The sequence below is a fragment of the Podarcis melisellensis genome (genome assembly GCF_964234715.1).
Source record: "Podarcis melisellensis genome assembly, chromosome: 2".
In the NCBI taxonomy this organism is placed as follows: Eukaryota; Metazoa; Chordata; class Lepidosauria; order Squamata; family Lacertidae; genus Podarcis; species Podarcis melisellensis.
Window position 1 is genome coordinate 111,748,305 of NC_138529.1, and position 23,040 is coordinate 111,771,344.

General features: G+C 44.8%; 1 protein-coding gene across 1 annotated transcript; it reads left to right on the forward strand.

Annotated features, from left to right (window-relative positions):
- The first annotated feature begins 217 nt into the window (after positions 1–217).
- LOC309363220 (uncharacterized protein) lies at positions 218–22,313 on the forward strand. The gene is made up of 14 exons (XM_081899326.1): positions 218–826; positions 1,656–1,751; positions 1,921–2,151; positions 3,424–3,446; positions 4,959–5,080; positions 5,986–6,018; positions 7,788–8,348; positions 11,193–11,713; positions 12,835–12,930; positions 14,253–14,483; positions 16,720–16,742; positions 18,058–18,179; positions 19,106–19,138; positions 21,009–22,313. The coding sequence occupies exons 1-14, from the start codon at positions 398–400 to the stop codon at positions 21,524–21,526; spliced, it is 3,039 nt and encodes a 1,012-aa protein (XP_081755452.1). The 5' UTR covers positions 218–397; the 3' UTR covers positions 21,527–22,313.
- Positions 22,314–23,040: the final 727 nt, after the last annotated feature.

Below are 23,040 nucleotides of genomic sequence, written 5' to 3' on the forward strand. Positions count from 1 at the left end.
ACAAGAGGCACCTATTTTTTGGAGGAGGAAAACAAAAAAAAACCCCACCATTCTGAATCCCAGAAGCCAGAACAGCAAGAGGGATCGCTGCGCAGTGAAAGCAGCGATTCCTCTTGCTGTTCTGGCTTCTGGGATAGCTGTGCAGCCTGCATTCTCTCCATAACACACACACACACATTTCCCCTTACTTTTTAGGAGGGAAAAAGTGAGTCTTATGGAGCAAAAAGTACGGTAATTTCCTCTACACGAAAGAGGCCCTCAGCTCCAGCTAACTCCACAGCTCCGTATCAGCAGAGATCTAAATGCATTGAGTCTGAATTTCCTGGAAAGGAAACACGCCCATTTGCAGAAGGAAAAGTGAAAACGAAACCAACTCTCTCTCCCTGGGGCGGTGGCCATGGCTGCTTCTGGGGGTCCTGTTGTGGATCTCTGTGAGGAAGCCACTTGCTCCATCTGCCTGGAGTATTTCCAAGATCCAGTGATCATCGCAGAGTGTGGGCACAACTTCTGCCGATCCTGCCTGACCCAGTATTGGGGGAAATCTGAGGGAGAGGCTTCCTGCCCTCAGTGCAGGAAAACAGTGGAGCAAGGCAGCATCAGGCGAAATCTGCAGCTGGCAAATGTTGTGGAAATAACTAAGAAATTCAGCCTTCTGGGCAGAAAAGAGGAGGCAGAAGGAAAGGGGAGAGTTTGCGAGAAACACCAGGAGCCCATGAAGCTCTTCTGCAAGGAGGATGAAGCCCCCATCTGTCTGGTTTGTGACAGAGCCAAGGAGCACAAAAGCCACGAGGCAGTTCCTATAGAGGAGGCGTCCCAGGAGTATAAGGTAGGAAAACACTCTGGATCAGTGGCAGAGCGTTCCTTGCTGGTGCCCGGGGCATGCTGAACCCCATGGGGACAAGTTGTGCCAGTGGAGCGACCGCCAGTAACTGGGGCTAAGAGGGGGGGCATTGCGCTGCCTGCTCGGCCATGTAGTGGGGAATTTGGCCAACCAACGTGGCTGATGCTGCCTTTCTTTGAGGGGTGCAAGTCTCATGGTGCACTGCAAGCCCAGCACCGCTTTCTGAGATTTGCAAAAGCTGTGTGCAGCTGGCAGGGTGCCAGACTGTTAGTCCTTCAGATGGAAGACGTTGCGCGAAGGACGCAACAGCTCACAGCAGGCGCCCCCCAGGCTGGCCCATGCTACGCCACTGCTCTGGATTTGCTTGGGGGATGGAATAGCTGTAGGCAAGCCAGGCCTGCAAGATCATAGAATTGGAAGGGACCCAAGGGTCATCTAGTCCAACCCCCTGCAAGGCAGGAATGACGCCAAGATACTCTTGAAATAATGTCTTCTCCCCACTCCCTCTAGCAGGAGCGTTTGTGCAGCCTTGTGAAGGTTCTGAAAACACTGTTAATAAACATTTCATCATATTTCAAGGGATGAATTTCCCCCTATGTCCCCCTGCAGCATATTGGAGAAACTCCCCACAGTTCTTCCTCTGGAGCATCTAGGAGTGAAGGATCCTAGAAATGGAAGGTGGGGCAAGGCAGGAGGCAGGAATGAAGCGGAACCCCCGGGAATGTGGGGCAGGGAGCAAGCATATGATTCAGTTGTCTGATATTACTAAAACACTCGAAAAAGCAACCCAGCTGGGATTTTGTTTTCTTTTCAGGATCAGATCAGCAGATGCCTAGAAAACGTGAGGAAGGAGAGAAAGAAAATTCTGATGTTTAAAGCAGATGCAGAAAAGGAAAGCCAAGACCTGCTTGTAAGCATCACTGTTATTTGAAGGTGAAAAAGTGCTGTAGTCTTAAATCTCTCTAAAATGGCAGACATGCCCTTCAAAGTGAATTCTGGTATCTGGTCTCTTCATCCTGCAACGTTATGCCTGATAGTGGCCTGCTGTTCTCTTCCTTTTTCTGATTTTGCTGCTGCAGAAGCAAATGAAAGCAGAGAAGGGGAAGTTGGTGGCTGAGATCAGGCAGATGCACCAGTTTCTGGAAGAACAGGAGAAGCTTCTTCTGGCCCAGATGGAAGAGGTGGAGAAGGAGATTGCAAAGAAAAGGGAGGAGCACCTGGCCAGACTCTCCAGGGAACTTTCCGCTTTTGATAGTGCCATTCGGGAGATGGAGGAGAAGCTTCAGGAACCAGCGAGTGAACTCCTGCAGGTGAGGCCTCATCCTGATGTGAGAGGGTGGAGTGTGCTGCTTCAGACTAAAGTGGTACCTCAGGTTACTTAAGCTTTAGGTTACAGACGCTTCAGGTTACAGACTCCGCTAACCCAGAAATAGTACCTTAGGTTAAGAACTTTGCTTCAGGATGAGAACAGAAATCGTGTGGCGGCAGCGGGAGGCCCCATTTAGCTAAAGTGGTGCTTCAGGTTAAGAACAGTTTCAGGTTAAGAACGGACCTCCGGAACGAATTAAGTACGTAACCTGAGGTACCCCTGTACAAGCATTTATTAGTCCTTCCCCACATAAAAATACTGTTGTCAGAGAAAGAAGCAGTACATGAATGCTAAAAGGTGTCAGCCCTGGCACAGGAGCCAACTCTGAGGGGCTGAGGTCCCTTGACACCCCAATGAAATATTTGAGAGGACCAGCCCCCCCCCAATAATGGACATTTGTTTTGAAATGGGAGGGGGTGTACTGCATCTTGTGATTGATTATGTGGGGCGGAGCTTACCTGCCCACCCCCCAATATTTTCTTCAAGTTGTCACTAGATCAAACCACAGGCCCTTTCCGTCCTGCTTCCTGTTCTCGCATTGGCCAACCAAAGGTCTCTGGGAAGCCCACAAGCAATTAGAGCTCTGTATTCAATTAAGCTTTACTCAGAGTAGACTTATTGAAATTAATGGGGATGACTATTTTAGGTTCATTAATTTCAGTGTGTCTGAGCAAAAGCTAGTTGAATGCAACCGATACTGCCTCCAACACAGGCATTCCAAATTGGCACAGCATCACTTTTTCATTCAGATGCTGTCTTGGGTCCAGCCAGAGGGGGGGTGACCTATTATTATTATTATCATTATTATTAAAATAAGTTTGTGTACCACCCTATCCCCACAAGTCTCAGGGTGGTTCACAGGATATGATTGAGTGTGGGGTGTACAAACCAGTAAACCGACTGGTCGCAGGTGAACACGGAACCAGCATGCACTGCAGGCAAAATGGCAGATCAGGGACGGGGGATTGAATCTCTCAGGTGTTTGGGTGACTTGGTCAAAAGAGAAGAAAGGGACCTTTTCTTTGTCATCACTGGAATGGCTGACTTTTGCCATCTGATGGTTATTCCAAATTACATGGCACTGCATATTTTATTGGGGGTCTCTTGTGCTTGGCTAACCTCTCACCACTTCAGCTGCTTAGTATTTATAACTGACAGCAGCGCTCTGGGCAAAAATGGCTTCATGGATATCTTTTTCTTTCTTTCCTTCCAGGATATCAGAAGTTTCTTGCAGAGGTAAGTGATGGAAAACCCCTGTCTTATTCTGATGCTACAAAAGTTCCTGTTTAACAGATGAGAACCTCACTCTCCAGTTCCTCCTTCCAGAATTAGTTTAGGGCTCCACCGTACATTTCACAAGGTTTAAATTTCACAAGATTGAGAGTAAGAAACTCACTCTCCAGTTCCTCCTTCCAGAGATAGCTTAGGACTCCATCGTCCATTTCACAAAATCACAGACAAAAATAGGGACACATTTGGTCTCATCTACAATCATGGGAAGGAAGCCGTTCCTCGTTCCTCTCCATTGCATATTTCTGAAGGCTCTTCTTTGTGATGGATTCATTTACTTTGCAATTGATACAAAAAGAGGGGGACATTCCAAAGGTACTTGTAAATATCTTCACTATAACTTACCCTTAAATATCCAGTGTATTTCTGGCTTCTGCAGGTTCTTCCTCAGACATAAGAATGTGAGAAAGGCCCTGTTGGATCAGGCCAGTGGCCCATCTAGTCCAGCATTTAGTTTTCACAGTGCTGAACCAGAAGCCTGTGGGAAACCCTTGATCAGGATCCGAGCCCCAGAGGACACTCCACTCCTGTGATTTCAGAGGCACCACTGCCTTTGACTCAGCCATCGTGAAGAGTAGCCACTGAGAGCCTTGTCCCCAAAACATCTGCAACATATTCAGACACTCATGAATTTTGAGAATCTTCCATGTTTAGAAAACACTGCTTTAATTTCTAATATTTCCACCATTTTTATAATATAACCGCTGTGCTAAAATACGTTTATGTTAAGTGCAAAAGCCATTCTAAAGCATTCTAAACTTCCTTATATTTCAGAAATGCCCATTGTAGTCCTAAAATCACTCCGAAAAACCCCCAGTATTGTTCACTTTTCTTCACAAAAACAATTTGCATATATCAGCTTCTTCTTTATAAGAGGGGCAAGGTGTGGAAAGCTTGACATATGCAGAAACCAGGGACTTTCCTGGATTTACAAAAGCCATCCCGGTTTCTGATTTCACCCTGGAATTTTCCTTAGGACATCCCTATTTTTATCAGAGAAATGTTGGAGGTTATGAGGTTATGTGGCTTCTGAGCCATTGAGATTAGTAGATATGCAATCTTTAGAAGACATCTGAAGGCAGCTCTGTATAGGGAAGTTTTTTTAATGTTTCATGGTTTATTATGCTTCTATATATGTTGGAAGCCACCCAGAGTGGCAGGGGCAACCCAGTCGGATGGGCCGGGTATACATAATAAATTATTTATTTATTTATTTATTTATTATTTACCTTTAATATCATATTCATGTATTTCCTTCAGTATATTTTGGAAGCAGATGAGTGTCGGTTTTCCTTCAACTTGTTAGGTGCTCTCTAGATGCTCCCTTTTGCCATAGGAAAAAACCTGCTCCCACGTCTTAATGATATATATCCATCATGCCAGGATGAGACACCTGCCCTGTCAGAAAGCTCCTTGCATTGGAAAGATGGTGGCTTGACTTTGTTCTTCTCCTCCCAGGTCTCAGGAGAAGGAGAACTTAGAGGATCCTCCTGTGGCTTTTCCTCTTGCCCTGAAGTGGAGGATCTGGGACTTCTGTGATATAAATCCCTTCCTGGAGGGAGTCATGAAGAAATTCAGAGGTAATAAAGAAGGGCTGAAAGGATTGTTTAATGGATGTTTAGAAGTGTTCATGACAGGCTCAAAGTCATACAGATTATTAGCCATGCCAGGAAAAATGGAAGGTTTATTTATTCTCTTTCAATATCTAGAGGCCATACTTTCACATGCAAAGACTCAGAGCTTATGCTGCTTCCTTTACGCAATCACAGCTTTACGCGGATCGCTATAAAATAGAGAGCGGGCAAGAAATTATTGTTTACTGGGCTGCGCCTCTGCCTTGTTTATTGGGCTCTGAGAGTCTCCATCAAGATCTTATGGGAACATGCCAAATCTCAGATGGAGTACAACCCTCACATAAGTTGTGAGTTGTCTGTAAAAAGTTGTACTTGACCTCTTCACATCTCTCAGCCAGGCCTTAGGTGCTTTCACGCCTTTCACCCATTTCCCAAGTATCTTCACCTACACCCCGCAACGGGGTGAGCTCCCGTTGCTCGGTCCCTGCTCCTGCCAACCTAGCAGTTCGAAAGCACGTCAAAGTGCAAGTAGATAAATAGGTACCACTCTGGTGAGAAGGTAAACGCCGTTTCCGTGCGCTGCTCTGGTTCGCCAGAAGCGGCTTAGTCATGCTGGCCACATGACCTGGAAGCTGTATGCCGGCTCCCTCGGCCAATAAAGCGAGATCAGCGCCGCAGCCCCAGAGTCGGTCACAACTGGACCTAATGGTCAGAAGTCCGTTTACCTTTACCTTTAAACTACAGCTGTGCCTTGGATATCAAATGCCTTTGCTCCCAAACAAATCGACTCCTGCAGCTAATGAGACTTCCAAGGTATGACTGTACAATCTCATGAGTTCATATTGTCATTACTAGATGAGTTATCAAGACAGTGGCAAGATGCTAAATCTCTGTTCTCTTTTCTCTTCCAGACACCCTGAGATCTGGACTTCAGCTGCGAAGAGGTAAATGTCAGGGTTTAAAGGAGGAACAGTTACAGGAGTGATGGAAAATGCTTCTCAAAAGACCAGGCTACTGTGGATCTTCTGTCCATCACCCCCCCAGTCCCCCTTTGCACTTTCCATGTCTCCTTTACAGTTTTTTGTCACTTTCAGGAAGTGATAAATTGTACTCCCACAATTTTCTTGTCAGTGAGAAGTTCAAAGAAGTTTCCTCTTGAAGGATATCGTTGGAGGTTTATGACATTTCATCCTTTTTGAGTTTTTTATTTACCAGTATCAATAGACTGACAGAGCTTAAACATTCACAACAGGCAAGTCCACAGATTCGCATCAGAGAGAGGCAGCCAGGACCAAGACCATGACATGTTCTCAGCCGATAGAGCCCAAACTCCACTCCCTCTTTCGCCTCCTTTGCCATACACTCAAACATTAATTTTTATTCTTGACAGACTCCTGATAACATCGTCTTTAGCTAGTACTTTTTTTTTCCTGGTGGGGGGACATGCCACCAGATACCTTCTAGCTATTTTTTTGCTATTTAGCCAGAAATCTCTGTGACAACAATAATAAGAGACCTGGCAACTTTCCTAAGCTGTTTTTTACGTATGTGAGGAGCAGAGAAGAGAAAGATGAGTCATATAGCCTATCTGGTGTGGGGAGCCAGGATGGCGTCTTTGCATTGAAGGTGAGGGTGGGAACAGCACCTCCTAGGTGTTACCGGGTTTGGCTTTAATAAAGTAATTTAAATACAGTCATACCTCGGGTTACAGCCGCTTGAGGTAGTGCATTTTCGGGTTGCACACTGCGCCAAACCCGAAAATACCGGAACAGGTCACTTCTGGGTTTCGGTGCTTGTGCATGTGCAGAACCACTAAATTGTGCTTTGCGCATGCGCAGAAGTGCTGAATTGCAACCCACACGTGCACAGATGCGGCGCTACAGGTTGCGAACACTGCCGGTTGCGAATGTGCCCCCCGCACGGATCACGTTCACAACCCGAGTGTCCACTGTAGTTAAAGAGACTTCTACTGTAACTCTCCCTTTATCCTGGGAGCCCAGGGGGTGTTGCATTAAAACAAGTCATAGCAAAAGGAAACAATATCAACAATGTAACAGATGTCAATTTAAAATATAGAACTATCAATTTTCTGCTTCACAACAAACCAATTTAAGTTTGTTCTTGGTTAACCGCTCACATCAAGAATTCCAAGCAGGACATTTTAGACGGGGAGTATCAATCAGAGGGCAGAAATACATTTTAATGTATTGTTCTTTTTATAAACTACCTGGAAAGATGGGGTAGAACATGCTTTAAATATGTAACTGAAACTTGAGAGCACCTGCTGTCAGTTTTGCCTGGCATGTCCAGCATGGTCTGTCATGTGATGTGAGGTAAAAGATTAAGATGTGAATTAGGGAGTCCCTGCTTTGACTCCCTTCTGCCATGAAATGTAGGTGGTGGGGGTGGCCTTAGACAAGCCACTGTCTCTCAGCCTCAGTCCTCCCATCTGAAAAATGGGCATCCTAAGATTGACTTAACTTACAGGGTCGTTGCAACGGTTCTATGTAGATAATGTGTGCTAAGTACTTGAAAGAACTGCAAATGTTTCAAGAATCGTTATTAAGAACTTGATGAACATCCTGGTCTCTAATGCAGAGCCATGGAGTCCCTGTTCATTTCAGAGGGGATGCTGTTTCTGTCATGTGCCTAAAGAAAAGTCAGCTTCCCAGTTGACGTCATTTCTCTTCTCTTTCCTCCTCTGCCCCCACAGAAAACATAACTTTGGATCCAGACACAGCAAATCCCTACCTCATCCTGTCTGAGGATCAAAAGAGTGTGAGAGATGGAGGAGTGCGTAAAGACCTGCCAGACAACCCTGAGAGATTTGACAGATATACCTATGTGCTGGGATGTGAGGGTTTCACAGCTGGCAGACATTTCTGGGAAGTCAATGTGGGAAGAGGGGAAAGATGGGGGGTGGGGGTTGCCAGAAAGTCTGTGAAGAGGAAGGGCGAGTTTTCTTTTGTTACTAGCGAAGGGATATTTGGTCTGGCAAAGTGGGACAGTAAGTACTGGTCCTCCTCCCCTCCCTATGAGGTTTTTGTTCCAAGAGAGGAGCCCAAGAGGATCCGAGTGGCCCTGAACTGTGAAGGGGGACGGGTGTCCTTTTACAATGCTAATACAGCAGCCCTTCTCCATGCAGATACAGCAGCCCCCTTCTCAGGAGAGACCCTCCAGCCCTTCTTTTATGTGTCTGCCAAAGGCCGCCTGACAATCTCTGAGTGTAGAGACAGACTAGCTTTTCTGTTACCTGCTAAGTATGCTTCTCAGTGCCAGCAATCCTAAATCAGCAGAGCGATGCCCAACATCAAACCACTTCAGGAGCTCTGACCCAGACAACGAAGGCAGTAACTCACAGAGGCAATTAAGTACAGACAGAAATATTTCACTACCGGGTCATAAAAGCTTAATGGTTCCCATTTACAGAGTTACTCTGACTAAGAGTTTCTTAGAGTTTTCCAGGCTTTGCTTTTTGCGACCCACAATGCCCTGCTCTTCCCTCTCTGTCAGCTTGCCAGATCAATGCAGACTAAACACACTTTTCATACAGCTGCTGTAAGAACAGAAGCAGCTCCTCTCACAGATGCGGCCTTGATGAAAAATAAACATCCAGCTTTCAGACAGCTTCTAGCGGTTTTCGGAATCTTCTGGTATCTTCAAGATCATTCAGTTAGCTCTGGAAAGAATGAAAGCTCACCCTCACCCCAACAACTCATTACCATGATGACATTTCAGTCGTCTCAATCAAAATCCCTTTCCTTCAATTTATGTGGCAATTCGGCAAAATCTCTCTATTCAAAGAGATCCAAAATTTGTGCGCGACTCACTTATGTATTCGCAGCCTTGGGCACTTTTTTGAAATAAAAAAAACAAACAAAAAATAGAAGGGGGAGACTGCGGGGTGGGACACTGTCAAAAGGGGCTGTGTAACATGCCTGAACAAATGTGGAAATATGTTTCATGTGTTAACATCTTTGATTTTATTAAAGATACTGCTACTATTTGCTCCTTTGTTATTTCAGACTCAATAGTATAATGGCCCCATCTATCCCACAAGGATATAAACATTCCTGCAAGGATATAAACAGGGTAACTGATATCCCATCTGATCCCCACAGCAATAGGGCTGCCACTGCCCCCACTTCGTTACTTAAACATTTCAATTCATGTCCAGCGGATGGGCTGTCACCCATCATCATCATCATATTTATTATTTATACCCCGCCCATCTGACTGGGTTTCCCCAGCCACTCTGGGCGGCTTCCAGCAGAACACTAAAATACAATAACCTATTAAACCTTAAAAGCTTCCCGAAACAGGGCTGCCTTCAGATGTCTTCTAAAAGTTTGGTAGTTGTTTTTCTCTTTGACATCTGGTGGGAGGGCGTTCCACAGGGCGGGTGCCACTACCGAGAAGGCCCTCTGCCTGGTTCCCTGTAACTTGGCTTCTCGCAGCAAGGGAAACCGCCAGAAGGCCCTCGGCGCTGGACCATATGGGGGGGCACTTCATTTCCACATTTTTGCCACCCAAATGGTGATTCTCAAATGGGAAGAGGAAGTGAAGGCAGCATGTCTTTCTAATCCCTTTTGAGACCTATGGAACGAAGAAGAAGAAGAAGAGAAGAAGAGTTTGGACTTGATATCCTGCCTTTCACTCCCCTTAAGGAGTCTCAAAATTAAAGCTACAGCCCCGGACCCACCTCTCTGGGAGTAAGTCCCTTTGAACTTAATGGGATTTACTTCTGAGTAGACATAGGAGTGCCTATGTTTTTATAGATAGACGAAAAGGATTAGCTCACAGGTTTTGGTGATTCTCCTCTTCACATAGCACTTCCTGTGGTGGTGGCCACTGACTTGCACACCTTCTTAAAGGAGGGTTTGAGACTCAAAGCCCTTTCCTGTTCGCCTCCACAGCTTCAGCTTATTCAGAGGTAGACTGCCTCTGCGCCAGGAGGTTCCTCATAACATGATGTTGTGTTCTGGCAGCCTCAGAAACACTTCCCCTCTGACCTCACCTGCTGCCGCCACAGGGCCTGTGCGGATAACACATATCTTAATGATTAACATAAGCTTAATGGATATAAGTAAAACAATGTCTACTTGGAGAGAAACTGCTCCCCCACTCCTTTTTGTGTGTCCTCCCAGAACTTTTCCCGCATGGTCTGAGGATATCCCACCTCCAAAAGCTTTCAGAAGTCTCCCCTGGGACACCTCAGCCCTTTCTTAAGCTCTGGACCCTTCTGCAAAAGGAAACAGACTATGAGGATCCAGAATCTGAATCTGAATGCAGTTTCTGGTGGATTTATAATGGCCTTAATTATTTTCTCTTCATTTCTGCACTTAAAAATATACCCAAATTAAGGGAAAATAAAACCCTCACTTCAGCATGGATCAAATGAAATTTGTAAAAGCATCAACATTGAACAACATAATCTATTTGTAATATATTTTTATTAGGAATATTGATCAACCACCAACAATAAAAACTATAGCAGTATCTAAAAATATTACAAGTAGGGAGAGAGATAGAGAACATTCTTCTGCACACACACCCAAAAATCAAATGCTGGCCATGAATTAGCTCATCCTTCTGGGACAGCTTGTAAAAAATATTTTTAAAAAAGTTTTAAGTGCTAATCCATTTGATAGAATGGACAGGCTGGCGATGGGACCAGTGGGAGGATAGGACTGAGAAGGAGCTGGAGCTGAGGAGCAGCTTAAAAATCCCCCAGTTTCCTTCACATGTTCTCTGTGGTTGTGAATGCGTGTCAAATTGCCCAGTGGGAATGTGCAGAGCAGTGGGAGGTTGGGCTGTGTCGCTTTTGGACTTTGAACCTTGTGCCCTGCTGCTGGAAAACGGCACGTGAGTTTGAGTTATTCAGTCACTAGCTTTTGGAGGAGAAACTCTCATGTATCTCCACCTTTCAAAGGAAAATGGTTCCTTAACAAATTATTCACATTCTTTATTTTTTAAAAAACAAAAGAAAACATTCCCATGTCAAAGAGACTCTGTGTCACAGCTGAAGCCACAGCAGAGATTGAAATAAGCTCATCTGAATTCTCATCTCTGTGTCCAGGTTTAAACCCCCCCACTTCAGACAGCAGTGATCTTTGAGCCATTGGGTCTGAATTTCCTGGAAAGGAAACACACCCATTTGCAGAAGCAAAAGAGAGAAAATTAAACCATCTCTCTCTTCCAGGCGAGGCAGCCATGGCAGGGAGTCCGGCGCAGGATCTCTGTGACGAAGCCATTTGTTCCATCTGCCTAGAGTATTTCCAGGATCCAGTCATCATCCCGGAGTGTGGGCACAATTTCTGCAGATCCTGCCTGAGCCAGTGGTGGGAAAAATCTGAGGCGGAGGCTTCCTGCCCCCAGTGCAGAGAACAAATCAAGCAGAGGAACCTCATCCCGAATCAGCCACTGGCAACTGTTTTGGAAACGCTGAGAGCCAAAAAACTCAGTCTTCAGGACTGGGAAACAGTAGGAGGAAAGGAGAGAAGGTGCGAGACACACCAGGAGCCCCTGAAACTCTTCTGCAAGGACCACAAAAGGCCCATCTGTCTGGTTTGTGACAGATCCAAGGAACATGAAAACCACAAGGTGATTCCTCTGGAGGAGGCTTCCCAGGAGTGCAAGGTAGGGAATCACTCTGGATCATTAAATTATGGTGTCTCGTGTCTTTTTTTATCCTGGTGGGGGCGGGAACTTGCCACGCAAGGGAAATAGCTGTAGACAAGTAGGACCAGTGCTTTTTTTCCTGGGGGGACACAGGGGGACGCATACCCCTAAACATTTTGTGAATCTTTGTAATTTTGTCCATTTGCTGTATTTATTTTCCCCGGTTTGAACTATAAAATCATGATTTTTGTGAGTCAAAATGGGAGTACCCCTAAACATATATTTTAGGGGGGGAAAGCATTGAGTAGGACCTACAACAAAATTTTCCCCACATTACCAAAAGTGATTTCTCCAGGAGGAATTCCTGTGCAGCATTGTAAAATCCTGCATGCCTGCTGAATTTAACTATTTTTTTAAAAAAATAATAATTATCCTCTCTACGAGAGTGCACAAATCCTCATTTGAAATCTAAAAAAGTGATTTAAAAGTTGAGTATTGCCTGATGCATTAACTCGGCCGGAGGAAGATGAGCTTTATCAGCTTGTCCGAGCGGAGATCCCGACAAACCCTAGTTTGTAGGATTGTGTGAGATGTGTCAAAAGTGGAGGGGTGGGTTAAATAGAAAACCTCAAGTTTCTCTGCTCAAACATGAGATGATTACAGTGGTACCTCAGGTTAAGTACTTAATTCGTTCCAGAGGTCTGTATTTAACCTGAAACTGTTATTAACCTGAAGCACCACTTTAGCTAATGGGGCCTCCTGTTGCCGCCGTCCCACCGGAGCATGATTTCTGTTCTCATCCTGAAGCAATGTTCTTAACCTGAAGCCCTATTTCTGGGTTCGTAGAGTCTGTAACCTGAAGCGTATGTAACCTGAGATACCACTGTATTCATAATCTGGACATGGGAAGGAGCTCTCTGTCTGCCCCATCTCGAGAGGTGTTGAACCCATATTGAATCTACTAGCCTCCTCACCCCACTTCTGTGTTACAGTGGGGGAAAGAGGGCACCTCGGAGACCTTAGCAAAAACACCCTGGAATGACAGAGCAAGCATATCGATCAACTTGCCTGTTCCATGTATACTAAAACAATTAGTAAATAAAAGTGGGAGCCAGACTGGAATTTTGTTTTCTCTTCAGGATCAGATCAGCAGCTGCTTAGACAATCTGAGGAAGAAGAAAGAGAAAACAGTGGCATTTAAAGCAGACATGGAAAAAGAAAGTCAAGACCTGCTTGTAAGTTACTGTTCCTGGGAAGTGAAAAAGTGCTATTGTCTAAAAAAGGGGGGTTGGCAACCCTTTTGGACCAGTGGGCACATTTCAACTTTGGGGAGAGTGCTGGGGGCGCTCTTCACAAAATGGATGCCATGGGGAGTGTGGCTTCACTCAAAATGAGAGAGACTTATCCCATAATTCTTTCTAAATGAACATTTATTTAACTCCATTATTTCTTTGCTGTTTCACATTTCCTATCACTTGTGGAAAAGGTCTCCTTTTTCTTTCTGACATCTCCAACACGTGGCAGGGGCGGGATAATTTGTATTTATTTTGTTTATCTTTACTGGCATGGTGTACCACCTGCTCATTATTTTATAGCAATTTTCTGTTATCCCTAAATTCAAAGTAAACCTATATTCAATTAACAATAACTTCTCCCACACTTCCAATTTCCCCAATGTTCTGGGATATTATACCATAAAATTCTTCTGGGTCCGTACTGTATTTCAAGAACGACTGATAACTTTTTACCAAAATGTTCACCAAATGTTCTCAAATTTGTTTTAATATATTCTTGCAATTTAGAACAGATTCAGAAGCATTCAGACCATAGAGGATTGCTTCCCACCATCCATCCCTTAATCTCTAAATATGAAATCACGTGGTCCTTGCCTAATTAAGGCCCAAATACTAAACATATTATCATAGCTGTCAACATTTCCCTTTTTTAAAGGGAAATTCCCTTATTCAGAATAGGATTCCTCGCAAGAAAAGGGAAACGTTGACAGCTATGCATATTACATTTTTTCTACATTTTAAACTTGGAAATATCCTATTCTATTATGTTTATTATTGATCCCAAGGGAGAAAATTTAGAGCTGAGCAGGCTTTTATATCAATCCCATAACCTTACCAAATTAGAAAATAAACAACGATTTTTCAGCAAAAATGGTCTGCCGTATGTTCCCCATAATATTCTATTTAATGGTACTTCAATCAAATTTGGCTCAAGTTTAGCTGTCTCTTCATTCATGATCCATGATACTACTCAATTTATTACAGCTGAAAAATACAAATCTGTTATATTTGGAAGTTGCAAACCTCTCTTTGTATCACAAATAGCTCTGGCTTTCAGTCTCGGCTGTTTATTTTGACATATAAATTTTGGTATCAGTTGCTGCCATTTATTCAGTACTGAAGACGATATTCTAACAGGTAGATGTTGTGAGAGAAAGTTACTTTTAGGCCGATCTTCTCAAAACTGACCTCTGGATGCTGCAAAACCAGACTGTATTTCTGATATTATCCTCCTGCCTCTTCCTTCCACATACTTATCGCAGAAACAAATAGAAGCAGAGAAGGGAAAGATGGTGGCTGAGTTCAGGCGACTGCGCCAGTTTCTGGAAGAACAGGAGAAACGTATTCTGGCCCAGATGGCAGAAGTGGAGAAGGAGATTGCAGCCCAAAGGGAGCAGCAGCTGGCCAGACTCTCCGGGGAAGTCTCCTCTCTTGACAGCCTCATCCGGGAGATGGAGGAGAAGCGTTGGCAGCCAGCAAATGAACAACTGCAGGTGAGGCCTCCTTCTGACGCTGGGAGATCACTTCTGAATTCTGCCCCACATTTTAAAATGCTGATGAGAAGAAGCTGAGTAGCACACCTTGGCTACTTCTTCCCCGCACGTCACTACTTAGTTTTTAACTTCCAGGGACTTTTGTATTGTTTTACAGGGGAGCACAGGGATGCGGGTGGTGCTGTGGGTTAAACCACAGAGCTTAGAGCTTGCCAATAGGAAGTTCGGCGGTTTGAATCTGCGCAACGGGGTGAGCTCCTGTTGTTCAGTCCCAGCTCCTGCCAACCTAGCAGTTCAAAAGCACATCAAAGTGCAAGTAGATAAATAGGTACCGCTCTGGTGGGAAGGTAAACAGCATTTCCGTGCGCTGCTCTGGTTCGCCAGAAGCAGCTTAGTCATGCTGGCCATATGACCCGGAAGCTGTACGCCAGCTCCCTCGGCCAGTAAAGCGAGATGAGCGCCGCAACCCCAGAGTCGGCCACGACTGGACCTAATGGTCAGGGGTCCCTTTACCTTTACAGGGGAGCAGTCATATATGAGGGGTTGCTGCAGACTTAAGAGCTCCCTCCCTGAAGAAGCCAGGTTGGCTCCTTCCTTTCTGTCCTTCCAGTAATAATAATAATAATAATAATAATAATAATAATAATAATAATAATAATAAATTATTATTTATACCCTGCCCATCTGGCTGGGTATCCCCAGCCACTCTGGGTGGCTCCCTACATAATATTAAACATTAAAAACTTCCCTAAACAGGGCTGCCCTCAGATGTCTTTTAAAAGTCAGTTGCTTATTTCCTTGACATCTGATGGGAGGGCGTTCCACAGGGAGGGTGCCACTACCAAGAAGGCCTTATGTCTGGTTCCCTTTAACCAGTGGCAGAGGATGGGGTGTGTGGTGGGTGCGGCTCGTCCTGGGTGTCATCTCTTGGGGGGGGTTACATCACAGCGCTGCTACCTCCGGGACGCTTGCTGTGGGCGGCGCCCCCGGTATGCCAGCCCCGCCCCCGCGGGCACAGAGCAGCTAGCTCCGCCTCTGCCTGTATCCTCACTTTTCACAGTGAGGGAACCGCCAGAAGGCCCTCGGCACTGGACCTCGGTGTCCGGGCTGAACGACGGGGGTGGAGATGATCCTTCAGGTATACTGGACTGAGGCCGTTTAGGACTTTAAAGGTCAGCAATAACACTTTGAATTGTGCTCGGAAACGTACTGGGAGCCAAGGGAGACCTTTCAGGACCGGTGTTATATGGTCTCGGCAGCCGCTCCCAGTCAAACTGTTGTGTATTGAGTCAAAGGATTTTATATCTGTATTATTATTGACTGTATTTGCATTAGGGTAAAGTAACTGCCTTTTGGTTCCAGAGGGTACAGCTACTATTGGTTCATTTAAGCTGCTGTATTTGGATCCTCTGTCTTATTGGTTTCCTCCAAAAGGCAGGACTGTGATTGCCTGATATTGTTCCCTCCAAAATGTATCCTTTCTAGTTAGTTCCCTGTCCCTATAAATGTAGCTTTCCCCTCCTCAGTCTCAGTCTTGTTTGCTTGAATAAAGAAGTGTTACTAGAGAACTGTCTCCAGCATATTATGTCAAGAGAGCTAAAATCACAAACCCCACGTCACAACAAAAACCTTCTTATTCCATCAGGCTTTGGGGAACTGACTGCTTATAATGCTTGTGAACATGATCCCTGGTTTGTGAGCATGGCACCAGCATTCTGTGGGGCATGCTGACATCATGCGCGCATGTTGTGAGGCATGCAAGCACGGCATGTTGACGTCGTTTGGCCCAGCATGCATGGTCCTTTCTGGCCCATAGCTCTGGCTGGGTGACTATGAACTGCATTCCATGAATGCTAGGACGCCAAGACACTTAGAAGTTAGGTCATTCTAGGGAACTGAGACATCCTGTTTAGCAACTAGATGGGGAGGAGGGTGTTTGGATAAGTCCAAATATTCAGAAAAAGTGAGCACTAGGGCTTGAACGAAACATTCTGCATCAATGAAATTATTTGTTTCCATTACAACCTTGAATCTGTGGTTCTTTGATATTACGTATGCCTCAGTTTGACTCAATAAGAATCAAATTTCTCTGCGTGTTTTAGAGGGGAGTGTTTTGCTTTGTGTTTTGCCAAAAGATAGATACGCCTCTCTGTCTCTCTCTCCCTCCCTCCTTCATTCAGACCCACACAGTATTCTGCAGAGAAGTGACCCAAATGACTTCTTTTTTCCCCTCTAGGATATTGGAAGCTTCTTACAGAGGTAAGCAGAAAATAAAAGAAAATGATCCTCTCACTATTGAGAGTAATTAATATTTAAATATTAGGGTAATTAATTTTTAAATATTCCCTTAGAGAAATTAATTTTCAACTATACAACATGTTTCAGACTCCTGCAACCTCTTTCTCATCTACAAAATATGCAATCATGTTTTATGATGATGAAATACCCAGTCACCCATACCATTAATTATGGAAATACTGTACGCCACATGATTTACAAGTATTATTTCATTTTAAAATATCATAATAATGTCTTAAAAGAGAGGGCAAGTTTTCACTGGGTAAGCCTTCCTTACCCTCATATAGTCTGTGCATTTGTTGTTTAGTCGTTTAGTCGTGTCCGACTCTTTGTGACCCCATGGACCAGAGCACACCAGGCACTCCTGTCTTCCACTGCCTCCCGCAGTTTGGTCAAACTCATGCTGGTAGCTCTGAGAACACTGTCCAGCCATCTCGTCCTCTGCCGTCCCCTTCTCCTTGTGCCCTCCATCTTTCCCAACATCAGGGTCTTTTCCAAGGAGTCTTCTCTTCTCCTGAGGTTGCCAAAGTATTGGAGCCTCAGCTTCATAATCTGTCCTTCCAGTGAGCACTCAGGGCTGTGCATATATATAAACACACACACTATTTTTCTCTTTTAAAATGATTTTAAATCTCTCACTGTCCAATGATTTTATTTTTCATTCACTTCCAACAAAGTAGATATTTCTTCTATATATCTTTGTACATTTGCTTCTATATATTTGCCTCTAGGTGTCCACCGTAACTTGTTAAATCGTATCTTATTTAAAAGTATTTCTAAAACTGCTAAATATTGAGAAATCTCTAAAGGGTGTGCAAAAATACAACATAACAGCCATAAAGCAGCATCATAATAACAGGAATACCGTAATAAGAGGGTCCAATCCAGGGGGGTCAGGTAGAGTCTGGTTAAATAGATAGGTGTTCACAAGATATCTGAACACAGTAAAATCCCTGCTCTTCACTTCCTGTCACACATTCCATGATGTGGAGATTAACTGACACCAGGAAGAGACATCTGGCTTTTCAGAAAGCTACTTGCCTTGGGAGCAGAGGTGGCCCAATATGTTTTGTTGCCTGAGGCGAACCAAAACACAGCACCCTCCCTTCTGGCAACGAAAAAGGGGTGACATCAGGAACAAGAGCAGAAGGAAGATCAACATTGAGATCTGCTGCCCCTGTGGATTCTGCCACCTGAGGCAGACGCCTCACTTTGCCTCATGGGTGGGCCGGCCCTGATTGGAAGGAAGGTGGTTGATGTTGTTCTTCTCTATCAGGTCTCAAGCAAAAGAGGAGTTGGAGAACCTTCCTGTGCCTTTCCCCTCTGCGCTGAAGTGGAAGATCTGGGATTTCTGCGATATAAATCCCTTTCTGGAAGGTGTCATGAAGCAGTTCAGAGGTACTAAGAATGGCTTCAATGGTTTTATAGTGGGCATTTAAAAAAACAACTTTCATGAAAAGCTCCATATCACTTGTAATATTAGCTGGGGCAGGAAGATGGAAGATGGGACAGCCAGCAGAAAAAAGCAGCAATTTTATTTCATCATGAAAAGGGGAGTGATCAACCTGCAAACTACAAACTACCCAGCATTGCTGAACAGTGCTAGCCTTGCACTGTCAGAAAACATTGTTCCATCTGCTTCAGTATTGTCTACACTGACTTGCAGTTCATTTCCCTGGTTCAGGAAGGCTGAGTTTTCTTGGAGTGGCTGTTTCAGCAATGAAGCTGCTCTGACCAAGAACTTCTTTTCATTCCTTCCCATCTCTCAAACAGGCCTTGATTCACGCAGGTGCTTTAATACACCTCACAGCCTCTCATACTGCTAGCCAAGGGCTGGAGGGCCCCAAAGCTCATGCCTGGGTTGCAGTCTATTCAATTCCTGGGCACCCAAGAGGGGGGCAGGAGGTGACCAAGATCCAGTCAGTAACTCTGGCAAGTGAGATCTCTGATCCTGGGGCAGGAGTGTCTGGATCTGACAGCTCCTCAAATCTGCTGGTGATGGAAAGATCTGTTGGATGGGGGGCAGTTTTTCTCTAAGGAGACACCATGTCCTTATTCTGGACATTGACACTAATACATCTCCCCTACTTATCCAAGCTGTAGTGGTGTGAAAGCCAACATGGTGGCTTCCAGATGTTTTTGACAACAACTCCCATCAGCCTCAGCCAGCATGGCCAGTGCTTAAGGATTATGGGACTTGTAGTCTGGAGGACACCTCTGGTTGCCTGACCTCTGATATAATGTTATGAGTTTGTATTGTTGTTACCAGATTGTTATAAGGACACTGGTGTGGCGCTAAGTCTCTGCTCCCTTTTCTTGTCTAGACTCTCTGGGATCAGGACTTCAGCTGAGAAAAGGTATGTCATTTCAGGGTCTGCTGGAAGCACAATTCCTGGGAGAGATGGGCTTTTTTCTCCAAGTGACCAGGCCATTGGGCCTACTCTGTCCATGTCAGTTCTCCCTGGCTAGCACTTTCTATGTCTGCCACACATGTTTCTGCCGCTTCCAGTGAGCTCTAACTTTTACCTGAGATTTCATATTCACCCCTCTTCTATGGGCAGTGAGAATTTCCAAAGGGTTTCCTCTGGAATGAGGTCACTGAAAACATATGGCCACATTTGGCTTCATTTTCTTGTTGAATTTATATTCCCCACCCCTTTATCTCCAAGTTGCTCAAGAAGGCAATACAGACAGGTTGAACATGGGTGTTGGCACACGGCTTAAACACAAGCAGGCAAGTCCGCTGCCCCACATCCGATCTCCAGCAAGAGGCAGTCAACAGCATGAAATGCTGTAAGCATACAGAACCCAAACTCAGAGCATTGTATGTCTGCCTCTGCCTCAAACTTCAGTTTTTCTTCATGGAGAGATACCTAGATGATATCCTTAACTAAGTGTGTGGGGTGGAGGGACTCATGCCCCCATTTCTGGACCTTCCCGATAATTTTAGCCATTTAGCCAGGAATCTCTCCGACCAAAATGATACTGTGCCAATTAGGCCTGTGAAGGGAGAGCCAACCAGCCCGTAATCCAGGCATCAAAAACCAAATAGAAGGACAAGTTTTAAACTAGTACCTAAAACTATACTACATTGACAGACCCTCCAAGTGCCCCTATTTTCCAGGGCCATCTATAATTTTGAGAAGCCATCCCAGTTTCTGATTTGATCCCGGAATGTCCCGCTTTTCCTTAGGACCTCCCTATTTTCATTGGAGAAATGTTGGAGGGTATGGAATTATCCAAACCCTGAGCCGTCTGAAGGCAATCCTGTATAGGGAAGATTTTTTAAAATGTTTAATGTTTTGTTATGTTTTTATGTATGTTGGAAGCTTTCCAGCATAGCTGGGGCAAGCCAATAAGATGTGTGGGGTATAAATAGTAAAATTATCATTAAAGAATGGGACGTCCCTATTTTCATCGGAGAAATGTTGGAATGCACTGGGCTACTATTACTGAGAAAACAATCGTTCAGTATTTAATAATGTTAAAGTCACAGACATGTCACTTAATAAAAGCCGTGCCGCTTAGTCCAGCCATTTCTTGGCCTGGTCCTTGTTGAAATCTTGGCTAAATGTTTTAGCTATGGATCACTGGGTAGCCTTTTGACAAGCCACTCTGAAATATGGAGATAATAATAATCCTGATTTGCCTTATAGAGTTGCTGTAAACATTATAATTATATAATGCATGTGCAATGCTTTAAACACTTGAAAGCCTGGCACACATGTGAATACCTGAAGGAGCGTCTCCACCCCCATCGTTCTACCCAGACACTGAGGTCCAGCGCCGAGGGCCTTCTGGTGGTTCCCTCGCTGTGAGAAGCCAAGTTACAGGGAACCAGGCAGAGGGCCTTCTCAGTAGTGGCACCCGCCCTGTGGAACGCCCTCCCATCAGATGTCAAAGAGAACAACAACTACCAGACTTTTAGAAGACATCTGAAGGCAGCTCTGTTTAGGGAAGCTTTTAATGTTCAATAGGTTGTTGTATTTTAGTGTTTTGTTAGAAGCCACCCAGAGTAGCTGGGGAAACCCAACCAGATGGTGGTTGTTATTCTGATTCTGATTCTGATTCTGATGATTATTATTATAAACCAAAGGAAGCATCCCAGTCCTGGATGAGGTCCTGTTGATTTCAGAGGGCGTTGTTTTTCCGTGTTACGTGTCTAGACAAAAGTCAAGTCTCCCAGCTGACCTTGTTTGTCTTCTCTTTCCTCATCTGCCCCCACAGAAAATGTAACTTTGGATCCCGACACAGCAAATCCCTGGCTCCTCTTGTCTGAGGATCGTAAGAGTGTGAGGCGAGGAGGAGAACGTCAAGTTCTGCCCAACAGACCAGAGAGATTTAACAACTATTATTATGTGCTGGGTCGTGAGGGGTTCACAGCAGGCAGGCACTTCTGGGAAGTCACCGTGGGGAGCGATGAGGGGTGGGCTGTGGGGGTTGCCAAAAGTTCTGTCCAGAGGAAGCAGGTGATCACTGCTGGTCCCGAAGAAGGGGTCTGGGATCTGGGGAAGTGGGGAGGCGTATACAGGGCTGCCTGTCTCGGTTCACGGACTGTTCTGCCCCTGAGTTACGAGCCCAGGAGGATCCGAGTGACCCTGAACTGTGAAGGGAGGCGGATGGCCTTTTACGATGCCGATAGAGCAGCCCGCCTCTGCACATTCTCAGCAGCCTCCTTCTCAGGAGAGACCCTCCAGCCCTTGTTTTCTGTCTTCAGTAAGGGCCATCTAAACCTGGCTGCCTAAGGGTTGAGGCAGACAAGACGGGGGAACCCCCTGCTGTTGCCACACGCATGCTGCTTCCTTCTCAGGAATGAGCTCTGAGGTTACTTTCTCCCTGAGGATAAGACATATTTGCAGAACGGTGACTGGCTGGCTCTTTCACCGCTTGTCCTGCTTAGGCCAGGTGTCTAGGAAGCACTGTCAGAAAGCCTGTAGACCCTGCCCCATGCTTCAGTCAGTGTTTCCTCGGGAGTCTGTGGCCTGGGTTGGTTATGAAACTCAGATGTAAGAAAGAAATTCCTGTGTCCGCTTAGGTCTTTCACTAACCTTCCCAAGATGGTCACGTTCACCTTGTAGGTGATGCTGGAAGCCAAGATGGTGCTGATCTAATGAACTCTAGGGGATGGTGGTACATATCTATGTATACAATTATTTCCATTGAAATAATCTGCAGCTAACAGTTGGGCAGATCCATCTATAGATTTTTAAAGAGCACCTCTGCTTGTACTTTGGGGTTTTTCGTGTGTTAACCCCAGTGTGGTGTAGTGGTTAAGAGTGATAGACTCGTCAGAGATCACAAAGGAAGGAATATATGATAACAACAATAAGATGAGGAAAATAACAAAGAGACTATCTGGACAGAACTGGATAGAACTGTTCAATTCAAGCTGCTGCAGCAAGAGTGAAGTTTGGATCCCTTTCGGAGCTTGAAGTATGGGTACCCCCAACAAAAATTTTAAAAATTTGGCTGTGTAATTTGGAACTAATGTGATTTGGAATTAATGTGATTTGATTGGCCTGTTAATAAAAATTATATATTTTTTAAAAAAGAGCAATAGACTCGTAATCTGGGGAACCGGGTTTGCGTCTCCGCTCCTCCACATGCAGCTGCTGGGTGACCTTGGGCTGGTCACACTTCTCTGAAGTCTCTCAGCCCCACTCACCTCACAGAGTGTTTGTTGTGAGGGAGGAAGGGAAAGGAGATTGTTAGCCGTTTTGAGACTCGTTCGGGTAGTGATAAAGCGGGATATCAAATCCAAACTCCTCTTCTTCTTTTATCAAAGATTTTGCTTCCTGTTGCTCTTTTGTCATTTGCACCTCAAAAATCGTAACAGCCTCTAGACACAAGATTTACCCACTCTGGAGGAATGGCAGATGAAGATGATCGATTACATGGGATTGGCAGAAATGACCGGCAGAATCCGAGACCAGGGAAAAGAGTCGGCGGAAGAAGATTGGAGGAAATTTAAAGATTATTTACAGAAATATTGTAAAATTAATGAATGTTAGAATGATGTTGGATAGAAATTAAATGGTTACCAGCTGTAATGTAAAGGTTGAATAATAATTCAAAATAAGCTATACTAAGTCGTAACAAGGATTTGCTGAATTAAGAATTTGAATTGGAATACAAAAGGGAGAAGTGAGAGTAGGTCCGGGACATAAGGTAATGGAAATAAGAAATGGGAATTATATTTGTTTTGTTTTGTTTTAAATGTGTGTTCTTGCTTTTTTGTCTGTTGTTTTTCTTTTTGTAT